This window comes from Oryctolagus cuniculus, chromosome 1, assembly GCF_051225735.1.
Source record: "Oryctolagus cuniculus isolate XC-2025 breed Fujian yellow rabbit chromosome 1, ASM5122573v1, whole genome shotgun sequence".
Taxonomy (NCBI): domain Eukaryota; kingdom Metazoa; phylum Chordata; class Mammalia; order Lagomorpha; family Leporidae; genus Oryctolagus; species Oryctolagus cuniculus.
This window is the reverse complement of record NC_142867.1, coordinates 220,443,818-220,466,417: the sequence shown is the minus strand read 5'-3', so window position 1 is coordinate 220,466,417 and position 22,600 is coordinate 220,443,818. Positions and strand designations below refer to the sequence as shown.

The 22,600-nt window shown below is 42.7% G+C and overlaps 1 protein-coding gene across 6 annotated transcripts in view; it reads left to right on the top strand.

The window, feature by feature from the left end:
• The window catches only part of ASTN2 (astrotactin 2), a 1,018,233-nt gene that overhangs the window by 827,444 nt on the left and 168,189 nt on the right, over nt 1-22,600 (top strand). For all 6 annotated transcript variants that reach the window (XM_008273385.3, XM_070066427.2, XM_070066421.2 and 3 more), the window contains one exon: nt 22,038-22,171. In XM_008273385.3, coding sequence (XP_008271607.3) covers nt 22,038-22,171 — 134 coding nt within the window. The remainder of the gene's footprint in view (nt 1-22,037; nt 22,172-22,600) is intronic.

The window sequence follows — 22,600 nt, the reverse complement described above, 5'->3', positions numbered from 1 at the left end:
TCTCCCACATGGATGGCAGGAACTCAAGTATTTGAGCTATCATCTGCCCTTCCAAGGAATATAAGCAGGGAACTGGAGAGAGAGTATAGTAACCAGGACTGAAACCAGCACTCTGATATGGAATGTGAATGTCCCAAGTGAAAGCTTAATCTGGTGCACCACAATACCCATCTCTCTCTCTCTCTCTCTCTGTCAGTCCTTTGATATTCTATTTATAAAACTGAATTGTTGGTCTAGGAGAGTTCCCTCCAGCTTGGATTTTTCTTATTGCCTCCCTCCTCACTGTGCCTTTTTAAGTGTTTCCATGACCTTGTATTTCCAATAATTTGATATTTATGTTTAAAGGCTTGATGAGGCTTGACTGGGGTGAGGAGACACAATCTACCACAACCACTATCAACAGACTTGTAGGCCAAAGTGATCTCATAGATGATCTTGAGCTTGGTTCTTTAGTGGTTCAGAGTTTATCCTCCATGTCAGTCTGGTTGATTATAGAGCCATGGTTGTTTCTTTTCTCTTATGTGACATTTGGCAAGGAATTGAGTCTTAATTCTCTTGGATATGATTTGATGTTAACAATCACTAATTTCTGAGGCTGTTGAATTAAATGAGATAGCTATTAACATACTTAGCCTGTGTCTAACTTATAATAAATGCTATATAAAGGCAAGTTCTTACTGGTTTTTTTTTTAGATTTATTTTATTTATTTGAAAGACATAGTTACAGAGAGGGGTAGAGACAGAGAGAGAAAGAGGTCTTCCATCCACTGGTTCACTCCCCAAATGACTGCAACGGCCAGAGCTGAGCTGATCCGAAGCCAGGAGCCAGGAGCTCCTCCTGGGTCCCCAATGAAGGTATAGGGTCCCAAGGACTTGGGCCTTCTTGTACTGCTTTCCCAGGCCATAGCAGAGAGCTGGATCAGAAGTGGAGCAGCAGGGACTCAAACCAGAGCCCATATGGGATTTATATTTAACCCACTGTGCCCCAGCGTTGGCTGGCCCCTCTTTTCTTCCTTTCTGCTCTTCTTCTTGTCCCTCTTTCTTTACTTATCTATATTTCATTATTTTTTTCAAATATATTTTATTTATTTGAAAGTCAGAGTGATAGGGAGGGGAAGGAGAAGAGAGAAGGAAAGAGAGGAAGAGAGAGGGAGATCTTCCATTATCTCCTTCACTCTCCAAATGGGCACAATGGCCAGGCCTGGGCCAGGCCAAAGCCAAGAGCCATACACTCCATCAGGGTCTCCCACATGGGTGTCAGGGGCCCAAGCACTTGGACCATCTTCCTTTACTTTCCCAGGTGCATTAGCAGGAAGCTGGATCAGAAGTGAGATAGCCAGGAATTGAACTGGCATTTATATGGGATGCTGGCATTGCAGGCAAAGGCTTAACCTGCTGCATCACAACACAGGCCCCTGCCTTTCCTTATTTTATTTGATGATCAAAATAGTGCCAATGAGAATGAGTAGAAAAGATTACACAGGCATCTAAGCATGTTACATGCCAAGCATGTGACATAGATTGTCTCAGTTCATTTGTGCTATGGTTTGGTTATTAGTTTGAGTATCTTCCAAAGCCCTTGGAAGGCCTTGGTCCCCTGGGTGATGCACTGGAGAGGTAGTGGAACAACCTTTAGGAAGTAAGGGCTAGCTGGATATCCATAGGTTGTTGGGGGATATGCCACTGGAAGGTAGCTCCTGCCAAAGATTGTTATAAAAGCCCGAGATTGCTACCCTCCCTTGGCCAATCTTTATTGTTTGATTTTTTGTCTCCTTTCAAAAGCTTGTGTTTGTTGAATAGCCTCAGGAATGGCTTGCTCTGTGATCCCTAAGCAGAATTTCCCTCACTAATAGAATATCCTTTTCATATTGAATCAAAATATCTTCCCATTCACATACTCTCCTCCTCATTTCTAGTTCCATCCATTAACATTCTACTGAGCAAGACTTAGCAATGGACTTACTGGACAGAGTGTATATTTTGGAATCAGAGAAATGAGGATTCAAATATCAGCTTCACTGCAAAACTTTTGTATGCTTTTTCATTTATTTGGGTATTAAAGTTTTTAAACTTTTATTTTCTCATCCATAATATAAGATTAATAATATTTGTCATATAGAATTTTTTTTTATAAATCGTGTTAGCTTCTTATTACTATAATGAAATATCTGAGGCAACTGACTTTATAAAGAGCAAAGGTTTGTTCAGCTCACAGTTTTGGAGGTTGAGGTCCAAGACTGGTGACTCTATTGGTTTGGCCTCTGTTGAGCATGAAGAATAGTGGAGGGAACTATGTGGAAGGAGGATAGTATGGCAAGCAAGGAAAGGCGGGGTGGGTAGCAAACTTGGGCTTTTATAACAATCTTTGGCAGGAGCTGCCTTCCAGTGGCATATCCCCCAACAAACTAAGGATCTCCAGTTAGGCGCTACTTCCTAAAGGTTCCACTACCCCTCCATTGCATCACCCAGGGGACCAAGCCTTTAATGCATGGGCTTTGGGAGACACTCAAACTTATATTCAAGTAACAGCACAAATTAACTAAAATAATCCATGTAATGTGCTTAGCAACCATGCCTGCCCAGCACGTAGATGAAATCCAAAAGTTAGTCTTCCCTCCTGGTTACAAGTGAGAGTTTCAGATGTGTGAAGTGATCTTCATTCCCAGTTTGACCTTTCTTTTCTTTAAGTAACCATCTCTGGTGTTCTTTTAGCAGTTTTTTTTTTTTTTTAATTTGTTTGTTTTATTTTTTAACCACATGAGTCTGAGTCTTAAATTGAATTTTGTCTTTGTCTGTTTTTGATGCTGCAATAAAATCTAAAACTGGGTAATTTATAAGAACATATTTATTTTCTCATGGTTCTGGAAACTGGGAAGCCCAGGATCAAGGAACTAGCAGAACTGGTGTATGGTGAGGACTGCTTTCTGATTCCAAGATGGCACTTGTTGCCGCAGCATCTGGAAGGGAGGAACATTGTTCCTCACATGGTAGAAGGGATGGAAGGGCAAGACAGCACTCCTGTCCAGCTTGAGCCCTTTCATGAGGGTGCACATCTCCTTAATGAGCATGAAGCCTCATGATGTAATCACCTCCTGAAACCACACATTGATACTGTTGTTTTGGGATGAATTTTCAGCATGAATTTTGGAGAGAATAATATAATTCAAAGATAGCAAACTCAGTCTTATCCCAGTTATCCTAATTATTGGCCCTTGAAATTACTCTGGTATATTCTGAATTATCTGATCGATGAAAAAAAAAAAAAAAAAAAGAACCCACAGAGACTGTTTCAGTTGCCTATGGAGTTAAGGACAGAAATCAGGTCTCTTGTTTCCAGACTTTTGGATTTGTTTTGAGTAATGATAGTTTCTGCTAGGGTAGATATTTAAAGCAGAACTTTTGAGTGTCTCAAGGAGACTAAAGCTCAGAAGGAGAAATTTCTTATCAGTGTCACACAGCCACTAGGTTATGGAGCTAGTATTTCAACTCATATTTGTCTGTTCCATAGCCTGTGATCTCAGCATTTAAACTATATAATCTCTGTCATCATTGACTGCCTCTACTGCACTCTGATATGGGCAAACCTGCTTGGATTCCAGAGTCTGTCCTCTCACTATCTTCTTCATCTTTCCTTATTGGTAAAAATTCTCGGTTCACTCTCACCTTGTAGTCACTTGTCAGCCCCTTGGAATCTGGGTTCTGTTCCACCATCTAATTGAAATTCTGCCTCAAAATTGAACAATGACCTTTTCTTAGCTCAGTTCAAAACTATCTTCTTAACACTTAGTTTGAGAGCATACATTTTATTCTCAAATTGGCTTGGCCTTGGATCCCTCAATTTTAGCTTGCTACAACCTGAATCTTTTTTTTGGAAATTGTTTCTTTTCTTCAAAAAATTAGATGTAGCCCCAATAAACAGAAAAATGGTAGCTGCTTGAGAATGGTGGAATACATGTTAGTAAAACCTACCATCAACCCATAGTGTTTTTCTAGTTGTTATTTCACAAATGTGCTGATAGTCATTTTGAACTGAGCAAGAAAAAATATACATGAACACAAAGAAATATATAGATATAGATAAGTTCATTTTTTATATACTAAAAAGATTGTTACATTCAAGGTAAATAGACTTATTAATGAGATTTTGAAATCTTAAGAGTTTTAGTGAGTAGCCATAGAAAGGACCTTGATTTTGTAGTCAAACAGGTATAGATTTGAATTCCATGCTTACTTGTTGGATATTTCACATATAATTTAACCAATTGAGCTCTATTTTCCTATCTATAATCTGGTAATAATAAGACCCATGTTATAGTATGGTTTTACATTGTTTATAAGATATGGAAAAATAGTTGGTCTGAGCTTAGAATAGTGGTTACTACAGACTGGGAATGACGGGGAAAAGGAAGTCCAATAATAGGAACCAAAACAGAGAGAAGGAATGGGTTATCTTCCTCAGCACAGTGCCTTGACTATGATTTATAACGATGTGTTGTATACTGTAGAAAGAACTGGAACAGAAGAGTTGGTCGGCCCTAAACATGGGGAAAGGATAAGGGGTATGAAATCCTAGTTGCCTGGTTTGAATAGTTTATCCTATGTAAATGTATTGAAGTATTGCCCTTCCCATGAAAATGTAGAAGTATTAAATGTGAATCAAAATATTTAAATTAAAAATATAAAGGATATAAAGACAGTGCATGAAACAGATTAACCTAGGCCTGAAGAGTCATTTTACCACATACTGTGGGGCTATAACTTAATTACTCAGAATTTCAATGAGGATGATTATAGTCTTTAACTCACTGGGTGTTAGATTAAATAAGACAATGCATGTAAAGCATTAGCAATACCTAGGATGAATAAACAGTTACTCAGTGTGAGCTCCAGCCACCCCCCTCCAGCTTTTTCTTTCTTTTCCTCTTCCTGTCTTCTGCTCTTGATTCTGATTAAAGCATTCAGCACAGAGTAGGTAAATAATACATAACAATTGCCTTACCATCAGGGATACAGTGATTCAAAAGGCAAAAGGCAATCAGTTCATACAGACAAGGAATGTCATACTTTCCTAAAAGCAATAATAATATCTCTGATAGTTGGTTCCATTGATATTTCAACAGAAAATGCTAAAAAGCATAAATATAGTTCCAGTTGAGTATAGATGTGCTTAGACTCTCTTTGGTCTGTAAGTACGTGTATTAGCAGCTCTTATATTGTCATGTCCATCAACTTACTTTCATCTGGAAAATATTCAAGTTCAGTGGTTCATCAATATTTATTTAATTATCAAATATACACTATCTATGTAGATACATAGATTGATCTGACATTATTTTAGTCACTTTATTAAGGACTTCTATAACATTCCTTACTGAGGTAGGTATTAATGCACATGCATAAAGTGAAACTTTCAACATGCAGAGAGTTGAAGTCATTTCTGTCAGTTTGCTTAGTGATAATACTAGGATTTAAACCCAGGAACTTGATTCCCAAGACTGTACTCTTACTCTGTGTTCTGCTGTCCTTCGGGCAGGTACCGCATCTTTTACTGGGTTTAGTGATCTATGCTTTCTCAGAGTTCAGCTTTCCATGATGTAAATATGACTGTAATCAATCTGATGAATATCTCCCCTTGTATAACTTCCTCAGCCAGATTCCCAAGACTGCTTTTCAAAGACCAAGATAAGCTCAGTAAGGGTCTAGACTAAGCAATGTCCTGTTCTGTCCTTGCATTCCCTGCCCCCACTCATCATCTCAACTATGGAAGCCTCACCAGCAGCAGACGCTTCCTTCCTCAGATTCCTCCTATGGGAAAATGGGCGTACTGGAAAAATGAGATCACCAGTGGCCACAGAAGGGAAATTTTGTAGTCCTTTACTCAGGAACTTGCCATTAACTTAAGCTAGCATTTAGCAACGTAAACTCTACAATCTTGGACAAATCCTCCACTTGAAATCTTCCCACCCGCCTCTCATCTCCAGATGTTCTCACCACAGGGGAGATGCCTGTCAAAGGATAGTAGGCCTTAGAAGACAGTTCTTTTCTATTGGGTGGGGTTGATCCTTGGCTAAAGACTTCCCTTAGGAAAAGTATGTGGGTTCCATCCAGGTTTCCCCTTCCAGGACTGAGTGGGCCAGGAGCAACGCCTTGTAGGAGACAGACTGAGAGGAGGAGGCTTCCTCTGAAAAGCTTGGATTTGTCCAAGTCTAAGAAGCCCTTGGCAGTTCAAGGTCACAGGGCAAGATGCCTTGGGAAGATGACTCACGGTCAGATGGATGAGGCTACTGATATGGCTGCGTCTTCTCCCTGGAGTTATAACCGATGTTTTCTATTGCTCATAATTGGTCTGCTATTCATCACTTTCACAATTGCTATCAGCTCAGTGACAGGCAGGACAAATGGTCTGGAGATAGTTTAGAACAATGTAAGCACAATCTATTGCCCTGATGACTGAGCAGGTCTGCTAGGATCACATAGATCAGACACCCAAAAGGCTACCAGTCTTCTCTCCCTTATATTTTACCATTCACTCATTCTATACTCATTCATGCTACAAACATTTATGGAGTCCCTTCTTTGGGTTTGCCTTGTGCAAGGAGCTTCTGATACAAATTGTAAATAATTCATGGTCCAGTAGAGGGGACAGATATACAAATAAATAATTCAGTAAAATCAGATGTGTTAACAGATGTGTTATCCAAGATGAAGTTTGGAAACAATTGCAGTTACGGTGGGTCTTAATGAATGAATATGATTTGATCAAAAGTAGAACAGTGAAAACATGTTATAGGCTGAGGGAAACTATGTGCAGACATAGTGGCATAGAAGTTTGTTGCGTACCCGATCCATGATAAGTGGTTCTATGTAGCTACTCTGTAGTACTAGGAAAAACTGTGGTAGTGGGATTTAAGACTATAGAAACTGTTTGGCATCATTGGTGAAGGGCCCTATTTGCCAGGCTCAGAAAAAGAATATTTATACTTCTCCTAGTCAAAGTTATTTTAATGGTAACAAATAGTAACTCACTGAAATGTAATAAGTGAAAAAGGGAAAAAAGCATGATATAGTGATTTCTCATGTAATTCAAAGATAGAGAGTACAGATGAACTTTAAGCAGCTAGATAGGCACTTTCAGTGATAATCCCAGATTCTGTCATCTCTCTCTCTCTCTCTCCCCACCAACCCCCCACGTGTATGTGTGTGTGTCTGTGTCTGTGTCTGTGTTTCTCATCTGTTCTTACTATATATCTCAACATAATACATGATTGTGGGGAGCAACTGGGAGCAACTCGGACTAGACTAAGTTACTGGAATTAAGACTTATTCTATGCATCTGCTCTCCCACAATATGGCGCTGGGAAGGGAGAGGCAGCTTCTACACAGCTGCCTCCAGTTCAACCAATAAACAGCAGGACCTGCTCCTGATTGGAGGAGAGCAGCGTACTCGGCGTGTGGGTAGCAGAGTTGGGATTGGTGGAAGGACTATAAAGGAGGAGAGAGACAACATGCACCAGGAACATCTATCTGAAGGAACACCTGTGCAGCCCCCGAGAGAGCCGGCTGGCGGTATGCCGCTCCCCCGCGGAAGTGGGGAAAGTGGCAGGGGGAACCGCCCTTCCACGGAGGAGGAGGGACGGTAGCCCACCCGGGAAGAACCAGCAGCAAACCCGGGGAGGGCCGAGCAGACGAAAGAACAGCGCAGGGTCCTGTGTCGTTCCCCCACGAAGACGGGGAGTGACATAATGGTGCCGTGACTCGGATATGAAGCCTAGGCAGGGTTTAGTGTCGTTCCTCCATGAAGAGGGGGAGCGACATAATGGTGCCGTGACTCGGATAGGAAACCTAGGAGAGAAGAAACGGGAAGAAGTAGGAAATTACCAGAGAGAGAGACTAGCAAAGAGCCTAGGGAAAGCCGGACGGAAAAGGTGCCGGAAGAAGCTATTGAAAGCCTAGGCATAGACTCAGATATGGACTGTGGGAAAGAAGTTAGGATTGAAAGCGAAAGTGAAAGCTTTCATAGACTCGGATGCGGACTATGGCGGGGAAGCTAGGAGATTGAAAGCGAAAGTGAAACCTAGAGGAGGCTTGGACTCGGATACGGACTGTGGGGAGAAGCCAGGAGAAGTGAGAGGGGAATATTGTGGGAAGAAAAGTTAGGAAACATACCGGGTAGAGAAAAATATGTTAGGGAGGATGAAGCCACAAGTGCAGGCCGAGGTGGAGACGTAAGCCAGCTTGGAATTCTTCAAGTCAGCCCGGGGAGCAAAAGGCGAAAATCTGGAACCAGAGGCAGAGATGTGGGCCGCCAGGTTGGAATCCGTCAGATTAGCCTGGGGAACAAAGGACGGGAAGCCAGACCGAAAGGCGCAGACGCGTGAACTAGGTTGAATTCGCCAGGTTAGCCCGGGGAACTTAGATTGAATACTAGTGGCGGAAACGTAAGCTACGCTGTGTGACTCGTGGAAGCCGCCACGTGCAGAGAGAGCACGGGGCGTGAATAGATAGGGAACGCGGGGCTGGCGCGAGGCCGTGGTGCGGGCGCGAAGGGTGTGGAGACTGTGGAGTGTGCGCGCGAAGCCGAGCCGCGCAGAGCCGGGAGCCCGCCGCAGGGCGGGCGCCGGGAAGCCACGCAGATGAGAGAAGCGCGGGCTGAAGCGGTGCAAAGCCGGGAAGTCGCCGTGGGGCGGTGAGGTGCCAAGAAGCAGCCTCGGGGCGGGCGCCGGGAAGCCACGCAGATGAGAGAAGTGCGTGCTGAAGCGGCTCAGAGCCGGGAAGCCACTGAGAAGCAGCCTCGGGGCGGGCGCCGGGAAGCCGCAGGGATAAGAGAAACAGAAGTTTAGAAGTAAAATGAGAAAAATAGGAATGCTGGTAGATAGAAGTAAAATGGGAGAGATAGGAATGCCCGGAGATAGAGAAATAGAGAAAAATAAGGCCTCCCCTCAACATGGCAATGAGAGAGCTTGGATTCGGTCTGCCTGATTAGTAAGGTGGTAAGCACCAGCAGGCAGCTCGACCAGAGTATGAGCTGCAGGTCACCGAAGATAGGCACGAATCAACACCAATAAGTCTCCCCACAATACGGCAATGAGAAGGCTTGGATTCGGTTTGCCTGATTGCTAGGGCTTGTAAGCACCTGCAGGCAGTTCTAGCAGAGCAGAGCATGCGCTGCAGGGCACCGAACACAGGCACGCATCAGTGCCTAAAAACCTCCTCGCAACATGGCGAAGAGAGGACCCGGATTCGGTTTCCCTGATTGGTAGGCTTGTAAGCACCTGTGGGCAACTCTAGCAAGCAGAGCAGAGTGTGTGCCGCGGGGCACCGAAGACAGGCGCGTATCAACGCCAAAAATAAAAAGAAAGGGGAATCTGTGGGGAGCAACTGGGAGCAACTCGGACTAGACTAAGTTACTGGAATTAAGACTTATTCTATGCATCTGCTCTCCCACAATATGGCGCTGAGAAGGGAGAGGCAGCTTCTACACAGCTGCCTCCAGTTCAACCAATAAACTGTAGGACCTGCTCCTGATTGGAGGAGAGCAGCGTACTCGGCCTGTGGGTAGCAGAGTTGGGATTGGTGGAAGAGGACTATAAAGGAGGAGAGAGACAACATGCACCAGGAACATCTAAGGGGAACATCTATCTGAAGGAACACCTGTGCAGCCCCCGAGAGAGCCGGCTGGCGGTATGCCGCTCCCCCGCGGAAGTGGGGAAAAGTGGCTAGGGGGAACCGCCCTTCCACGGAGGTGGAAGGGTCGGTAGCCCACCCGGGAAGAACCAGCAGCAAACCCGGGGAGGGCCGAGCAGACGAAAGAACAGCGCAGGGTCCTGTGTCGTTCCCCCACGAAGACGGGGAGCGACACATGATAAGCCCAGCCTAGCCAATTCAAATTCTGTGTTTAATATCAGCTCATTCAAGTGGTCAAAGAGATCAATGAACATCTGAATCTAAAGCCCCAAGAAAAAAATTCTGGTTGGTCCAGTTTGGGTCAGGAAATCAAGTTTGATCTAACTAGTCCTGGCTAAAGCAACAGGACCATTTAATTAAAATATGACTATCAAACTGTATTCTTATATCTGAAACCTGGCAAGGATCTGTGAAAATCCTGTAGGTTTTCCAGTTTTGAAACTGGAGTACCAAACTTTTGCAGTGCCAATATCCAAAGCCACAGTATAAAATAAGAGATCCTTCAACATAATAGTTCCTAAGTATCTCCTGGAAGCTTATAAAAATCCCAATTTCTGGGGCACCTCTCCCAGGATTATGAGTCACTCAGTCTGAGTTCAACCTGGGAATCTGAATTACTGACAGGTATTTCAGGTAATGAGAGAGATGAGGTCCAAAGATCAATCTGTGAGAATCATTTTAAAGAAATTTCCATTGTTTATATTAAAACCAAACCAATCTTTTATGGAATAAAACAATCTGCATAGATAGACAAAAACAAAATGGGATTCAAAATTTTTTTTCACTTATTCCTTCTGCTATGTTGAGTGCTTTGTGCATAAAGTTTAGACAAACTTATTTTCTATTAGAAGTTGTGGAAAGCCTTTAAGTCAAGAGCTTTGAATCACAGAGCTCCTGAGTTCTTCTCAGGAGTGAGGGTGGTGTCTGGTATGAGCATGGAGAGGTTAAGAGCACAGAATTATCCTGAGGCTAGAAACAGGAGAATCTACCAAGCTAAGGCAAAGGGATAGGATAGATATGTGAGGATTAGCATTAACTAACGTATGGTAGCCCAATTGATGGTTTTGTTTTTTTTTTAATTTTTTAAATTTTAATTATATATGGATAGGTTCAATGTTATTTGTAGATACGGTTCTAAGAACATTATGATATTACCTTCCCCTTCCCTTTGCCTCTCCCCCTCTTTCCTTCTTTCCATTTTTTCTTCTCCTTTTGTTTTTTTAAGATTTTGAGATAAAGTATTTTAAATTTGCACTACAACAAAAAGGCTTAATACTTAACCAAATAAGATGTTTAACAAATAAAAAGCAAAAAGACCATTTTCCATTGAATATTTATTTATAGCCATTATCGGTATTCTCAATTGATTGCTTGATTCTTGAGACTACTCTATTAGACACTTGTAGCTAAATAGTAAACAAAGCATTCAGGCCAGCAAGTCCCAACTGAGAAAAGACAGATAAGTGATGAAATAGGTGAGAGAAGATAACGTAAGTCTTGTTATAAGAAGTGGTAGAACAAGATGTATTATAAGGGAAGGAATCTGCTCCAGATTAGGAGGTTAGAGGAGGCTGACTGGGACATGTGGTCTTTAAGCTGAGAGCGGATGGATAAATAGTGGAGGAAGTTATCAGGTGGAGGAGAAGTGTTGCCAGAAGAGTAAGTAGCATGTGAAAGCTAGAGGTGAGAAAGCTTGGAGAGTAGAAAAGGTGGAAAAGGTAGAGAATAGAATGTAGAAAGGATGGTGGCAAGAGTTTATGCTGGAGGGAGAAACAAAGGCCAGAGATTTGGGTGGTTGTACATTGGCACAAAGACATCCAAACGACTTAGAGTAACTAATTTGGTATGGAAGAATCTGTGGGCTGGGAGCTAGAGTTGTGGTGGGCTCAGATCATTAGGATCATCTAGGGCTTTGTCTGGAAGCCAGAGCTAGACATGATTTTTGTACTCATGGCGTTATCAGAAGGTCAGCGCCTCAGAGACAAGAATGTTCAACACCTTTGTTTTATAGGCAAGTTAACCAAGGCCCTAGGAAGACTGACTTGGCCGAGGTCACAGTCACCGAGGAGCTGGGAAGAACTGTCTTTCATGAGCCTCTTGGTGGGCAGAGGGCTCTGAGTCCAGGCTAGGATCAAGATTGACACAACCTGGAGAAGACTCACCAGAGTGCTAGCTCCTCAGATGACACATGGGAAAAGAAGTTACATGGACAAGTATATTTTGGAAATGCTGCATTTAAAATATTTGTTTCTTGTTTGTTTATTTGAAAATCAGAGTTACAGAGAGAGAGGGAGAGACATAGAGAGATCTTCCATCTGCTGGCTCACTCCTCAGATGGCCACAATGGCCAAGATTGGGCCAAGGCGAGCCAGGTGCCAAGAGTTCAATTTGGGTCTCCCACATGGGTGGCAGAGAACCAAACACTTGGTCCACCTTCTGCTACTTTTCTCAGGCCATTAGCAGGAGCTAGGTCAGAAGTGGAGCAGCTGGTGACGTGCACTGGCACCCATATGGGATTCCAGCATGGTAGGTGGCAACTTCATCTACTGTGCCACAATGGTGGCTCCTGGAAATGCTGCATGTTTTACATCACCTTCTCAAGACTTCCCAGCCACTATTAACATATTAGTGGCTCAGAAAGTGCTATATAAAACAATCTCCTTAGTTTTGTTTAATGTAGTTTTTTCCAAATTGATCTGACTACAGAAAGAGCCTGTATGTCCTCCTTAATTTTATTGAACTCCAAGTTAGTTAATATCCCATTGAACTTATGTCCCTGGAAACACACTTTTGAATGTTGTTCTGAGCAAGAGAGATTTGGGACTGATGAAAGCAAAGTTACCCAGTGGCCCACCTCTACTTGAGAATATATCATGTACCTCAACTACCACCAATATTTAAGAAAAGTGATCAAGACAGAGAATAGGATTCAGCATTTAGAATCTGACCTGTATTTGAATCCAAACTCCAAATCACCCTAGATGTGTCATATTGATTAAGCTACAGGATCCTCAAACATTTTAAAATTTCAACATTTTCCAGGATCACATGGAGGCACATTCAGCTCAGCGTGGTTAAATATTTAGGCTTTCAAATTTGAGAAATGTGATTTTGAATTTTGCTCTGCTAAATAATGGCTATTTGGCCATGGAAAGGAGCCCAAGCACTCTGGGGTCTCAGTCTCACCATCTACATCATGGGAACAACTGGAGAGTATTCAATTCATGGTGTAACTGTGAAAATTAAATGAGTCGTTGTGTGTCAAACAGATAACTGTGTCTGGCATATAGAATCGTTAAAAAATACTGTTATTTTTAATGTATTAAGACCTAGTGTTTCGTCTTCTACATAAAATGTTGGGAGCTGAAACATGGGAGTAACTGACAAGAAAAATAGCTCCTTGCCTAAGGGTCCTATCATCCTATCATCTTGCCTCTGTGCATGTTGGGAAAAAACAGCTGACAGAGCCCTGTGCAGGAACATCTCAGTGGGTTGTATATTTATTCTCTAATATTTTTTCATTAGCGGAGGTAAGTGTGGCAAGAGGGGGGTTTGGCTGACTCTAAATGTCTTCTTCCTGTCACACAGATTAAGGAGCTGTTCTGTCAGGCTCTCATCATTCAGGAAGAATGGCTTGAAAAGTGAAGTTTATCCTGACAGGGGAAATTAGGTGTCATTTCTGTGATTTATAGAGTCATAGATCGAGCTGCACAATTCTTTATATAGGAAATGGGTCCTTGCCAGTTAGTATTTATTCACTGTATGAGGGGATCCGAGGCTGAAAATAAGAGGTAGGTTAAAGAAGGTCAGGGGGCAAGGTGTAAGATTTGGAGTTGAGTGTCTAAAGGAGACTGCTCTACTGTGTTGTGTCCTTTCTGGGCAAACCTGAACCAATGTCTCTGACCTCTCACATGCTCATCTGTTAAGGGTTACTAGGGATAGTGGGGTTGCTGCATCTGCAGGTTGTTGGGAAGATTATGGGACTAATGGGACAGATGACCCTAGTACCAGGCTTAGACTAAGGAGATGCTTAGTAGGCTCATTATTTCACTCCCTCTTCCTTCATAACCTATAAATAGTTTCAAAAGGTTGCTTCTGTGACTTCCTCTACAGAGAGAATGTTAGCAGGCAAGAAGTCAAATAGACTCTTTTTAGAGAAGTTTTAGCTTCCCAGCAAAATTTGAGAAAAGAAGGCAGAGAGTTTCCATATACCTTTTACTGACACACACACACAGCCTCCCCTTCTATCAGCACCCCACACCAGAGTGGAATATTTGCTGTAATCGATGCACCTGCACTGCCACATCTTTATCACCCAAAACCTACAGCTTACATTAGGGTTCCCTCCCAGTATTGTAATTCTGAATTTGGACAAATCTATGATGACAGGAACCACCATTATGATGTCATGAGAAGCATTTTCACTTTCCGAAACATCTCCCTTTCTCTACCTGTTCATCATCCTTTCCTCCCTCACTCCTAGAAACCACTGATCCTTTTACTTCCTCCATAGTTTTCCCTGCTGGCAGGCAATTCCAGGAAATATATGTATCAGAAGAAAGCTACAAAGGAGAAATTGTGGCCAGAACTTGAGAAAAAGCAAAATCCAAGCATAAATCAAAAAATTATCAGAAATAATACCATTATTATTATCTGCATGTCCAATTTGAAGAAATTAACAGGTGACAATAAGACCCAGAGAAGAGGGGGAACTTACTGAGATCACACAGCAAATCAGAGAATATTGGCATTTCCTGAAATTCTTCTGTCATGCAAATAACTTAAAAGAAATGTCTGGCTTGTAGTTAACACTCAGTGAATATTAAATACTACTGCCAATAGCTGAGAATATTGCTTGTGATTATAACAATTAGGCATGTGGGATTCCACACAGATGATGTGAGCTCAAGGACTGGGTCTACCACTTTCTGTTTGGCCCCCTTAGACCTTAGTTATCTCATCTGTAAAATGGGGACAGTAACAGCAGAATCTACTTACCACATAAGGCTATTGACCAGACTGGATGAGATCATGTGTAGTGAAGTATTTACTACACTTTCAGTAAATGCTATTCATGTCCCAGTAAAACTATAGTAACTTGAACCCAGGACAGAAATAATGTTGGTGTTGTGGCACAAGAGGTAAAGTTGCTGCCTGCAACACCAGCATCCCATATCAGAGCATGTGTGCAAGTCCCAGCTGCTCCATGTCACAACTAGCTCCATGCTAATGTACATGGTAAGGCGGCTGAAGATGGCCCAAGTATTTGGGCTGCTGTCACCCATTTGGGAGATCTGGATGAGTTCCTATCTCCTGGCTTCAGTCTGGCCCAGCATCAGCTGTTATGGCCATTTGGGGATTGAACCAATGGATGGAAGAGTCTCTCTTTCCTTCCCTTCCTTCCTTCCTTCCTTCCTTCCTTCCTTCCTTCCTTCCTTCCTTCCTTCCTTCCTTCCTTCCTTCCTTCTTTCTTTCTTTCTTTCTCTCCCCCTCCTTCCACTCTATCACTATTGACTTTCAAATAAATAAATATTTAAATTGAAAGTAGAAAACCTGCTGTAATGAGTGTTTCTTCTGGTTGGGACTCAGTCTGTTCAAAGACGTGAGGGCCCATATCACTTCTCGGGACCCTTCTGGATTTGAAATGCCAGAGATCTATGACACTGAAATTTCTTGTTTGTCTGCTAACTCCTAGGCTATGGATATGATTTAAGGTTTCCACTTGCTTTTGCTCAGCTCTGTCGCTCCCCCTCTTCGTGGAGGAACGACACAGGACCCTGCGCTGTTCTTTCGTCTGCTCGGCCCTTCCCGGGTTTGCTGCTGGTTCTTCCCGGGTTGGCTACCATCCCTTCCACCTCCATGGAAGGGCGGGCCCCCTGCCACTTTCCCCACTTCCTCAGGGGAGCGGCACACCCCTGGCCGGCTCTCTCGGGGGCTGCACAGGTGTTCCTTCAGATAGATGTTCCCCTTAGCTGTTCCTGGTGCATGTTGTCTCTCTCCTCCTTTATAGTCCTCTTCCACCAATCCCAACTCTGCTACCCACAAGCCGAGTACGCTGCTCTCCTCCAATCAGGAGCAGGTCCTACAGTTTATTGGTTGAACTGGAGGCAGCTGTGTAGAAGCTGTTTCCTCCTCTCCCAGCGCCATATTGTGGGAGAGCAGATGCATAGAATAAGTCTTAATTCCAGTAACTTAGTCTAGTCTGAGTTGCTCCCCACAAGCTCCATTTACTTCCTCCTTGCTGCTTCCTTGAGATGACTCATCACACCTGCCTTCCTGCTTTGTTTGGGAATTAGAAGACTTAAGTCAACTAACATGATCCACTTCTCTCCCTCATGTATGATATATAATCATACATCACAATTTATTATACATTCACTGATATGTAAAAAGATGACCAACTAATCTTCTCACTGTTGATGTAGGCGTATCTTATTTCATATTTGGTGCTATAGGTCTGTTCTCTACCTCCTATAACTACAGGGAATTGGTGATGAGAATCTTTGGTAGCCATCATGAAGAAGGTATGCTGATGACTGAATGACAGATAACTGAGGTAGAACCTATCCCAGCATTCTGGGCTGGATTAGAGACTCCTGGTGCGATGTCCATTGCAGTGCTTATTGTGTTCATCAGTTTTGGTCTCTGCTGACCAACTAAACATACAATCAGCATGGGCTCAGCAATTGATCACCCTACAAAGCTGGGATGTCAACTGTTGTCTTCCACCTCTTTCTAGATCCCTAGAAGCATCTTATTTTATACCTCCAACCACATTCTAGGCAAAATAAACAAACAAACAACAACAAAAAAACAAAAACAAAAGAGCAATCAACATCCTCTCCTCCAAGCAGTAATCTCAATCACTTCTGAAAGGAACTCTACTTCCATAGTCTGCCTCAACTCCCTTTCAGTGGCTTAGAAGGAAGTTAGCCCTTTTATGGTGGCCACATTGATGACTGTCATCTATTCTGCTAGAAAAGCACAACCACAGCAAGGGTACAAGTTTAATCCCTGGCAGAGTATCCATTCCATATTTATGGAATTTAACACCTCTCTGGGGACTCAATCTTGTACTCTTTTTCTTGGAGCTGGGGGCACAGAGGTGAATCACATATCTACTTGCCCTAGAAGAGTTCACTGTCTGATAACCAAAAAATACACATAAACAGACAAAATGCCAGGGAATGTGAAATGTGCACAATTGAATCAAAGAGAGACAAAAGAATCTCACAAAGTGTGGTAGGGTCCCAGTGGGCAGTAAAGTTTTCTAGCATTTAACAAGGCAGAAGAAGTGGGGAAAGAGTTTTTCAGACCAAAGGCTCAGCATGAAAAAAGGCTTGTGGGTATGAAAGAGCACAGTTCTATAACTAGTTGGGATGAGTGAATCATAGAATGGGGGCCGAGAGGGTAAAATGGGAGAAGAGCCACAGGCTGAAGAACAAAGAGCTGTGAATGTGTCGTTCATTATTGCAGGCTTTAACTAAAAGTCAGTGAAACTTTTGAAGGGGTCAAAGTAAACAAAAGGGCAGAATAAGCAGTGACATTTTAGAAATCTGTGAGAATGTGCTGGAGAAGGTGACACTGGAGTTGGTAGACCAGTCCAGAGGCCATGTCCGTTGCCTGTAGAAGATGAATTAGTAACCTGAACTGGGGATACAGCAGGGAATAAGGGAAGGGAGGATAGCTTTGAGACAGATACAACGTGAGATAGAGAGGCAAGCCAGGGTTGATCTCTCCGTGTTTGACTGGAGGCACCCAATTGCCTTGGGAGATCAAAGGAACATTGAGGAAAAAGAGAATCACAAACCTACACATACCCTTTCTTTGCTTTTATCATTTAGAAATTGATTTGTTTCATTCAACATCCATGGGAACCTTTAATGCAATTCAAGAAATATTGACTGACTTAAGTTACATGCTACTTACTGTGTTAGACACTGAAATGGAGACAAGTAATAAAAAGATAATAGTTTGTTTTATCTGTAGAAAACCTTCCTCCTCTTCATTTGTTGTGTGTTGGACAACCATATGACTAAGCTCATTCTTACTATGTATATAACAAAATGCATGAGGCAACAAGTGAGGTCTTCAGGACATCTTTTTGGACTTATGCAAACTAACACCCTCATGATACAGAAAATCACGATCTTTAACATTTTATCTGAGGCTGGCGCTGTGGGTTAAAGCCCTGGCCTGAAGCGCAGGCATCCCATATGGGCGCCGGGTTCTAGTCCTGGCTGCTCCTCTTCCCATCCAGCTCTCTGCTGTAGCCTGGGAGAGCAGTGGAGGATGGCCCCTGCACCCACATGGGAGATCTGGAAGAAGTTCCTGGCTCCTGGCTTCGAATCGGCACAGTTCCAGCCGTTGCAACCATCTGGGGAGTGAACCAGCGGATGGAAGACCTCTCTCTCTGTCTCTACCTCTCTCTGTAACTCTGTCTTTCAAATAAATAAAATAAATCTTTTAAAAAAAATCTGAAAAAATGCAGTGATTGGAAATAGAGAATGTGGAATTTAATGTATGGGCTTCCTGATGTTCTGTGTAGATGGTCCCAAATATCTTAATCAAATACAGGATGTTTATTTAAAGTTGGAGATTCCTAAGACATTGTCATAATTTTTAGAGCTGGAAGGGCCCCTTCTTTTGTATTCCCACAGCCTCCTGTTGTATTACTTCATAGTACTTGAACCGTGGTAATTGTAATTGTTTGTGTGTGTCTTTACCATGAAACCATGAATCCTTTGAAGTTAGTGACTGAGTCTCGTTCATCCCTTTTCTTCATTTCTAGATGGCATGTGGTATGCAGTAAAAAGTTCATTCAATGTTTATTGAACTTAAACAAACCTTCGAAAATATATATTCTGCCCCCTCATTTTGCAGATGGGGAAGTTGAGGCTTAGAAAGAGGAATCACTTGTGCAATTCAAATAGGGAAGTAACAATAGAGTCAGGAATAAATCCTAGTTTATTTTGATTGCTTAACATTTTTGTGGCTCTTTTCTCCTCCTGCTCAGCTTGGTTTGCTAGCTAATTAGCCAGAAGTTGGAAGCATTTACAAGTTGTGGAAATGCAAACCTTCTTTGTTATGAAAACCAATGGCCATGCAAATGTAGCCCTCATATTAAGTGAAGGATTTGTTTCCTAGGTCCCTTCACTTACTCAAAAGCCAGAAGTCAACAATGCCTCCAGTGTAAGGTTTCATTTTCTTCCAAGAACACACACAGACACATACATACACACACAAACAAGCACATGACACAAGCGGAACAGCTGAAAAGGATATTTTGGATGAAATCTTGGCATTTATTGTTCCTGTGTGACCTAGGAAGATCAAGGGTGCCAGGATTCAAATGGACTTCTGTTCAAGTCCCTCCCTTTTCCTCCACGTTCCTCTGTAAATGAAGACAGGACATTCATCTCTACGGGTAATTTTGAGCATTAAATGGGGGAATAGGGAAGTTTCATCACAAAGTTGTTCTATCACCTCAGGCCAGCCAACTGGCCTCTCTGAACCACTGTATCTGCATCTGTACAACGGATTAGATTAGATGATTTAGAGGCCCGTGAAGCTGGAACGTCTCATGGTCCTCCTCTCCTGGGATTTACTTGGACTCTAGATGGAGTGTTGCAAGGACTGAAGACGTAAGGAAAGAGTGATCCTGCGCTGACACGATGCTGGCTTTTGCTGCCTTGCAAGGGCTCCCTGTTTGATGTGGGCCTTTTATCAGGGTGTGTTTGTGCTCTATCCAGGGTTTGCCTGGCCCTTGCACCAGTCCCCATTCTGTTCCTCAGGGTTTTGGGAGAGAGCCAGTGAATGCAGAGACTCACAGGCAGGATTTCTTCCCAAGAACTGCCTGGATGGTGAAACGCACCAAATCCAGAGAGATTTCTTGTTTTGTTTTCCACCAAACTTAAGCTCCTATTGATTACAAAAACCACCACACACACACACACACACACACACACACTACACACACAAAACAGGATGTTCTCTCTTCCTCTGATTGCTGGAGTCCAGCACAGTCTTACCATCTGTGTCACTTTTCCCCATGGCCCTGGATTTCACCATTACGGTAATTAAACTCTTAGTGCTGGCTGGAGATGTTACTGAGTCTTCAGCCATGAGTAGTTGTGCATGTTAATTTTACTAAAGGAGAAAGAATATGTCATTGGAAGGAGAAAGCATCTGTCAGTCTGCCCTCATGCTGTCACATATGGACTCTGTCCTCAGGAGGGTGCTCTCTTCTGGTGAGGGTAGAACAGAGATTTATTCCCAGCATAGACTCTGGCATCTAGTAGGAACAGTACTGTTAACTGTGTGTCAAATCCTGGCCTAGGCACTTTATTTAAGATTATTCATGGAATATACTCATACTAAAAATAGATGTCTGAAATTGAAATTTGATTGGAAATTCTGTATTTTTATTTACTGAATCTAGAAACCTTATTTTGGATTAATCCTACTGCTCTGCATGGTTAAACAGAAAAGATTTTTTTTAAAGATTTTATTTTATTTATTTAAAAGACAGAGTTACAGAAAGAGGTAGAGACAGAGAGAGAGGTCTTCCAACTACTGGTTCACTCCCCAGATGGCCACAACAGCTGGAGCTGCGTTGATCCGAAGCCAGGAACCAGGACCAGGAGCTTCTCCCAGGTCTCCCACGTGGGTGCAGGGGCCCAAGGACTTGGGCCATCTTCTACTGCTATCCCAGGCCATAGCAGAGAGCTCGATCAGAAGAGGAGCAGCCAAGACTAGAACCGGCGCCCATGTGGGATGCTGGCACTTCAGGCCAGGGCTTTAACCTACTGCACCACAGCGCTGGTCCCAAACAGAAAAGATTTGTACTTGAAAGTTGTAGAGATCTGGCTGGGACTCTGCTTCCACCATTTACCTACCGTGTGATCTTGGGAAAATTGCTTCACTATTCTGATTCCTAGCTTTCTCATTTGTTAATAACAGTGATAATATCAGTATCTCAGGACTATTATGAGGATTACATTATTGATGCACTTAAAGCAACTTTTGCTATGTAATTTAGTGCTTATTGTGGTCCTTTTTATTTCTTTGGGTACTACATTTAACCCTGGAGGAGTTACATCATTTGTTCATCCCTAGGGGAGGATAAGGGTAAGGAATTTTCTTGTCAAAGCCTCTGAAAAAACTATGATAAAGGCTTATACAATAGCATTTCTCATACATACCTTCTCCAGGATTTATTTTCTGGGTAGCAAAAGGGAGAGACCGCAGACCCACTTTATACAAACATACTGTACTTCATTCTCTTGAACCATGCATGATTAACAGAGTGACACCTGGGAAATGAAGCATTCTTGTTATAGTAAAGGTATGACTTTCATTTAAAAACGACACAGAGAGGCAGTCAGTTGGCACAATATTTGATTTGGCAATTTGGGATACCTGCATCCCATTTTAGAGTGCCTGGGTTCTAGTCTCGTTTCTATTTTTGATTCCAACTTCCTTCTAATACACACCTTGGGAAGCAGCAGGTGGTGACTCAAGTAATTGAGTCCCTACTTCCCAAATGGGAAACCCAGACTGTGTTTCTAGCTCCTGGCTTTGGCCTGACCCAACCCTGGCTGTTGTAGGCATTTGAGGAATCAAGCAGAGAATCAGAGATAGATTCTCTCTCTCTAATAAATTAAATAGTAAAGAAAAAACACACAGAAAGTAAAAAAAATATATATAAAAGAAAAAGAAAACTCAAAGAAAGGGCAAGATATGTACCTGGCAAAGGAGTAAAAGACCAACATTTTCTAGAATCTTTAATCTCAGAGAGCTGTCTTAGATTCTGAATCCCCCGTGCCTTGAATTGTCAGTGTGAATGGAGAAAATAAATCACACCATTCACTCAAGCATCAAGCACACACCCATTTTCCACACCTGAGCCAGAGGGTGGGGCAGAAAGGAGAAGGTAATGTTTGTGTCCTGTCCTTAGCTGAACTAAAAAAATGTCTTCCACTTCCTAGCTCTGAACCTCAGACAACTTACTATATGCCTCAGTTTTCCCATCTATTAAGTGGGAAATGATAATATCTATTGTATGGGATTGTTGTAAGGATTAAGAAGTTAACACAGGTAGAGTGCCAAGCCCAGGAGAAATTCTAAATGGATGCTGTTACTACTGTGTCTCAATAATCATTCTGGCTGCTGAGTATTGAATGGTTTGGGATAGGTGTTGTGGGGAGGTAGGATGATAGGAATTTAGGCAAAATATGGTATCCTGTGCCTAGAAGAGTTGCTCTAAAGCATTGGTTGGCTACATTAGGCCTTTGCCACCTTTATTCTCAGCCTTCATCATGTTGGTCTTTTCTGTCCTCTTTGTTTTCCAGGCCTTCAAGAGTGCACTGATGAGTTCCTATTGGTGTTCAGGGAAAGGGGACGTGATCGATGACTGGTGCAGGTGTGATCTCAGTGCCTTTGATGCCAGTGGGCTCCCCAACTGCAGCCCCCTTCCACAGCCAGTGTACGTATGTATGGCCCCTCTTCCTTTGGCCACCACTTTTCATGGATTCACACTCCTGTCTGCCAGGCCAGGCCATGAGTTGCTTCTGTTCCCATTGTGTCTGTCCAGATCTCTGAAGTTTCTGGAGCCTACCTCCTTCTTTGAGAAAGAAAGGAGTTTTGGCAGAACAGAAACTTGGCACAAGGATAGGCACTGACATTGTAGCCTGGGCTGTTTTAAATGATGCCACTCTGTCTGTCATTTCTTCCTTCACTGAAGCATTCATCAGAGGTTTATTGGATGTCTAGAACCTCTGCTATAGAACTCCTATAGAACCTCTCCTATAGAACGTTATTATATTAATTTACTCAACAATTTTGAAAACCTGATATGTGTCAGTGATTGAGGAATATATCAGTGGACAAGTGGAAATAGTCTGTGTACTTAAGG